This window comes from Lactuca saligna, chromosome 8 (assembly GCF_052625555.1).
Source record: "Lactuca saligna cultivar CGN05327 chromosome 8, ASM5262555v1, whole genome shotgun sequence".
Taxonomy (NCBI): Eukaryota; Viridiplantae; Streptophyta; class Magnoliopsida; order Asterales; family Asteraceae; genus Lactuca; species Lactuca saligna.
In genome coordinates, this window is record NC_136424.1 from 71,054,463 (window position 1) to 71,060,728 (window position 6,266).

A 6,266-nucleotide genomic window follows, 5' to 3' on the forward strand; every position below is an offset into this window, starting at 1 on the left:
TATATATATATATATATATATATATATATATATATATATATATATATATATATATATAGTCAAGATCAAATAAGAAGGAAATTTTTGGTAGGAAGGTAAGAAGTTTTTTTTCTACATATTTTTTTCGCGAACAAACAAAATGAATCATTAGATGATTCATTTTTAAGATGATTCACAAGAAAATTTTTACAAAAAAACATCTAGATGATTCATTTATATAATGATTTTGTTGTTATTCACTAAAATTGTCATAAAAGTCAATTTTTTCTTAATTTACTTAAAAATGAATCATAAAGATGTTTTTTTGAGAATTTTTTCTTGTGAATCATCTTACAAATGAATCATCTAGTGATTCATTTTTTTTGTTCGTAAAAAAACTGTGTAGAAAAAAAAAATTCTTACCTTCCTACCAAAAAAAATTTCTTACCGGATCTATATCATATATATATATATATATATATATATATATATATATATATGTATGTATATATAGGTGTATTTTAAACTTTTAAAACACTACGTGGTCTAATTTAACAAATTATACTTTTAATATAATTAAATGTAAACTAAAACTTTATGGGTTTATTAAATCTCTTTTAATTATACACTTGAATTAATTAATAAAACCATAAGAGTGGAATTTGAACTTTTTCAAAATACTAGGGTTTTAGAATTTAACATTTCAAAATTAAACTTTTAATCAACTTTTAAGTTCCAAAACTTAAGGGTAAGTTTTGAAACTTTTCAAAACACTTGGGTTTAGAATTTAAATATTTCATAATTAAACTTTTAATCAAAAATTTAAATTCCAAAACTTGAGGGCAAATTTTGAAACTTTTCAAAACATTAGGGTTTAACTATTTAAATTTTAAAAACAAAACTTTTAGGTTCAAATTTAAACTATAAAACCTAAAGGCCAAAATCAAAACTTTTTCACAAGATAATTTAAATCTAAAATTACAAATAATCAATCTTTATTCAATAAGACAAAAGATTATCTAAATTTTGACAATTATCTTCTATTTTGGTAAGGATATTCACCCAAAATCAATAAAAATTGGATTTTATGAATTAAAAACGTTTATGGTAAGTATCCTAAGCCAAAATAACAAGAAAATCGCGAAAACAGCTTGCCAGACCCGCTGACTCGTCGAATCTGGTCCTGGACTCGTCGAGTACAGTCGACTCGGTGAGTTCACCAATAGACTCGGCAAGTCAGGCATGCAGAAGCCAAAAAATTTCGATTTTCAGTCATATTTCGATAAATTAAGCATCAAATTCACTAGAAAACAGCCCTAGGCTCTGATACCACTGATGGGTTTCAAGCAAAACAACATTCTTATGGTGTACATGAAAACCCTAATAGCTTTTGGATCTAGGTTGTCTAATGAACATGCAATTGATTATTCAAAGCTATAAACCCTAGATCTAATGAACTATAACAGAATTTAGGGTTTAGAACATACCTTTGATTGTTATATAGCAATAACAATCAATTCCTTGCTTTGATTGGCCTTAGAAAGCTTAGTGCCTCAAGTGTTGCACCTCTAATGGAGTCACAAACACCACTAAACAATTAGGATGAAGAGGGAGGAGGGAGGAGGCACCAAAAATGGTTGAAACACTAAGGGAAGTGTTCTTTTTGTTTTTGGGGCTTAGGGGCTCTTTAAATACATGTAGGCTATTAGGGTTAGCAACTAGGAAACCCTCATTTGACTGCTTAAGCCCTAAGCAGTCCATTGACTCCTTTAACATATCACTTAGACGAATTCCTTATGGGCTTCCCATAGAATTCGTCCAACCTATATATTGCTATGGTGAAGGCAACCCAAAAGGACCATGCTCATAATCGGGTCAAGTACATACTAAAATAGTTATGGACTTAGACACTAATTCAACATGTATAAAGTTCAAATCTTGGAGCTTGTTTTGATAGATCTTGTTTAGACTTGAATTTATGATCATTTTGTCCCAAAACCTAGATCTTTGTAAATTTGGAACACTCCAGAGCATATGTACTTTGTTTCCTTGTCCCAAGTGCAAGAAATAGCAATGTACTTTGGTATCAATAAATGTATGTTGATTTGGTAATAATGTTTATGCTCAAATGCAAGAAATAACAATGTACTTTGGTATTTCTTGTATTTAAGGTTCCTTAGCACAAAATAATAGAACGTAAGCTACCATATCTTGTAAAACAAGATTATTTAATTTCAAAGTCTCATATATATATATATATATATATATATATATATATATATATATATATATATATAGTGTGTGTGTGTGTGTGTGTGTGTGTGTGTGTGTGTATATATATATATATATATATATATATATATATATATATATAGACACACACACACACAAGGTGTGAAACTCGTGTATTACAAAGTTTTTTTTTAAAGATTTAATATAAAAAATTGTTAGCATATGTATTTTTTACAGTATAAGAAATATTGAAATTTGTATCACGATCTTGTGAAATCATCTCCTTCAATATTATATAATTTTGGAATTGTTAATACATTTTAGTTGTGAAATTGACTAAGATATGCATATTATGTGGGAATTAAAAGGGAAGGAAATTAAGGTTTGTATAACAATTATTCTTAGAGTTTAATATAATTAAATACCTTACATATATAAACTATGTATTTAATTCCAGAACTTTTAATTTAAGAAAAGTGAAAAATGTAGAAAATGACATATGGAAAATAAGAAATCTATAATTTTTTGATGTGTAGGGCGGAACTTTTTGTATTTTTTCATTCGGGGAAACCTCCAAGTGATGGTCAAGGAGGAAACGAGTGGTGCGAAGATGATGGTTCATTAGATTTGTTTGTGTTTTGTTCGACTTGTTATGACAACTTTATAATATTTTTGTTGTTTATTTTGGTATTTGTATTGAATTATAACATTTTTGAACTTAACTGGATATCGTTATGTAATATTTTTTTATGCATTTAATGTTTTCGTGGTTTCTGCATTTAATGTCGTTACGTATCGGTTTTTCTGCACCCGAAATGGACTTATTTAAATAATAATAATATTATCTGCGATACGGATTATTAAAGCATCCACAATGCATTGAACTCTATAGAGTTGAATGGAATGTCACATCGTCATTTACTATTCTATACAACTATATTCATTTTTATCTCAAAGTGCATTAAACTCTACAAGTTCAATGGATCATATTAAAAAAATATATTTATTTAAAGATTTAAAGATTTTTCTTTTTCCCATTGAGAAGTTCACAATTGAACTCCAAATCCATTGAATGCCAATGTGACATTTCATAATGGTGAAGTTATATCCATTGAATGACAAGTAGGCATGACACCTCATTCAACTCTTTCATTAAATTCTCCATTGTGGATGCTCTTACCGGCGATATAGATATTAGTGGCGACAGGTGGTATTGTTGGCAACACAATTATTAACGGCAACAAATATCTTTACCAATGACAAATATCTTTAGCGACGACATTTTACACAATAGCGACAGAGTAGTATTGACGACTCTTTAACGGTGACGTGTCGGTGCTATTACTTTTGCAGGCGACAAAGCAAAGTTTTAGCGGCGATTTTTGTTGTCGCTAATGTCTTGTTGTCTTTTACTGTATAGGTTAAAGCATTGGTTAGACTCTATCTGACCGATTTTTGATTCTGGCATAAAGCAACATAAATTCATACAACTTTCCTCAAAAAGGTTTCTTAATTAATATAACAAGTGATCAACGTTATCGTCTTCTTAGTGTTTAGACTATTAATACAAACTGCAACATCAGCACTAATCGTAGAAGTAATCACATGGCTCCAACCACTTGATTCTTTTCTAAATATATGATTTTGGCATCCAACTAGAAGTGACGTACCAAGCTATTCATGTGCCAAAATTACCTTTTATTCCCTTTTAAGATATATCCATTTGGAAATTAGTTGGGCTTTAAAACATTAATCCTTATTTGTGTAATGAAACAACGTTTGGTAGGATTAGATATAACAATGACGAATATAGGAACTAACACAGTGGATAATTCACATGGTACGAACTTACAATACCTTTTTTCAAATATAAATTAGCATGACATTTGGTATTTGTAAAACAACAAACGATAACACCAACCTATACGTTAGACATGCATAAGCTTCTTTCAAACTGGTCTTCTAACATTAAATCCTTGCCAGAAAGTTACATTTTTCCTGCTGAATCAAGGCCTGGAGATGCTATCGTACCTTTTTTCAACACTATCCCTGTGATCGACCTCCACACTGGTCGACACCATGCAGTTCAACAAGTTTTGGAAGCTTGTCGTGACTTTGGATTCTTTCAGGTTTGACAATTTTTATATATAGTTAAGAAGGTTAAAAAAACATGTAATCTCTAACAAACCGAGTAAATTCATTAGAACAAATTAACAATGTTAAAGAAAGGTGAACAAGGTTCACTTACTTCATTACTTGAAGAAGCCCAATTAGACATTAGTTGTTTCCATGACTATTTTTCTTAGATGCACATAGAAGGATCGGGCCTAATTGTTTTTAATAATGTTAATTTTCTAACATTGAAATGACAAATTTGAAACTAGGTGATCAACCATGGAGTTGATGAAAATCTGTTGATTGACACAAGGATGGTTGTCAAGGAGTTTTTTGACATGCCAAATGAGGAAAAAGCGGATCTTTTCTCAGAAGACGCAAACAAAAAATGTAGGCTATGTACCAGCACTTACGACTACGACATTGAAAAAAATCATTTATGGCGAGATAATCTACACCACCAATGTCATCCTGTTGATGACTTCATTCATCTGTGGCCTCAAAAGCCAGCTAGATATCGGTAAAGTTAATTATTCTTTTGTTTGTATTTGACTTCGATTAATTAAAACTGAAAAGATTTTTCAAAGATTTATTTTGAAAAAATAAACTATCAGCTATAGTTACAATGATTAGTATTTCTTAAGACACTTAACAGCAAAATGGTGGGTCAAAAATCTTTTAAATAGGATAAGTAGTCAGTTTTGAATCATCGGATATAAAATAATTATTTATCAATAATGAGACTACTGCCATTTGAATTGCTATTCGAAAAACTATATTTTTGTTATTACAACTTTATAATACAATAATCCGAACATTTTCTATGATTATTTCTAACAAATCCTTACTTTCTTTTGAAGAGATGTTATTATGAAATATTCACTTCAAATGGGTAACTTGTCAACAAGGATTCTCGAGCTAATAGGTGAATGGATTGGGCTTGGGCCTGGTTATTTCGGAGACGGGCTCACTGGGGTCCAAATTTTTTCAGCCAATCACTACCCAGCGTGCCCTAATCCAAATTTGGCATTAGGCCTACCCAAACATCGTGATCCTACTCTCATAACATTTCTTCTACAAGATGCAATACATGGGCTTCAAGTGTATAGAAATGGAGAATGGTTTGGTATTAAGCCCACTCCCAATGACTTTCTTGTTATCCTTGGACAACAAATACAGGTATTTTTATATTTCTTCTCATTGAAAATACTAGTAAAATTAATCTTGATTTAACCATAAGCTATATTCATTTTGCTTATAACTTATATTGTATGGCATTTAGTTTTTTGGCTTTTTGAGTAGGGTTTGTCCTTTTTATTTCTCGTGAAGTTTATTTTTCTTAAATATATTATAGGTTATTAGCAATGGGAAGCTAACAAGTCCAACACATAGAGTGGTAACGAACTCATCCAATCATCGAATATCAATTGTCTTCTCAATCAATCCAAAACCCGATAGTATCATAGAACCTGCAAAAATTTTGATTGACAATTCTAATCCTCCGCTCTACCAATCATTTCAATCTAAAACTTTTCGTAAAACCTATCAAGAGAAGGGAGATTATGGTGAAGATTCGTTAGACGATTATAAGGTCAAAGCATGACAAAGAACAAATTTATACACTTGCTTATCTATATATTTTGCATTGTGTTGTCTTAATAAGTTTGACTTGTGATCTTTTGATTTGTTGTACTGACATTTCATTATATATTTGGAATGTCCAAAATTTGACACAAGTTTATATAGGATATATGTTGAAATATCAATGAATTAATTATAAAGAATGACAATTAACTTTTAACTAACTTTTAATTTATTATCTGATTTTTGAAAGAATAAATCTTGCACTTACTATAAAAGTTTAAATTTACTTAAGATTACCATCTTCTTATTTTTTGTATTTTGTATAGTCAGAATTTTTTAAAAGATGACAAAGAACT

The 6,266-nt window shown here is 29.8% G+C and overlaps 1 protein-coding gene across 1 annotated transcript; it reads left to right on the forward strand.

Annotated features, from left to right (window-relative positions):
• The first annotated feature begins 4,123 nt into the window (after positions 1-4,123).
• LOC145012595 (hyoscyamine 6-dioxygenase-like) lies at positions 4,124-6,052 on the forward strand. The gene is made up of 4 exons (XM_078971391.1): positions 4,124-4,340; positions 4,596-4,846; positions 5,187-5,505; positions 5,681-6,052. The coding sequence occupies exons 1-4, from the start codon at positions 4,146-4,148 to the stop codon at positions 5,927-5,929; spliced, it is 1,014 nt and encodes a 337-aa protein (XP_078827517.1). The 5' UTR covers positions 4,124-4,145; the 3' UTR covers positions 5,930-6,052.
• The last annotated feature ends 214 nt before the right edge of the window (positions 6,053-6,266 follow it).

Excerpts from the sequence above, each read along its gene's own strand:
- LOC145012595 (XM_078971391.1), top strand. The coding sequence starts at position 4,146 with ATGCATAAGCTTCTTTCAAACTGGTCTTCTAACATTAAATCCTTGCCA. Across the intron at positions 4,847-5,186 it reads CAAAAGCCAGCTAGATATCG|AGATGTTATTATGAAATATT; the intron begins GTAAAGTTAATT and ends TTTCTTTTGAAG. Across the intron at positions 5,506-5,680 it reads TCCTTGGACAACAAATACAG|GTTATTAGCAATGGGAAGCT; the intron begins GTATTTTTATAT and ends AATATATTATAG.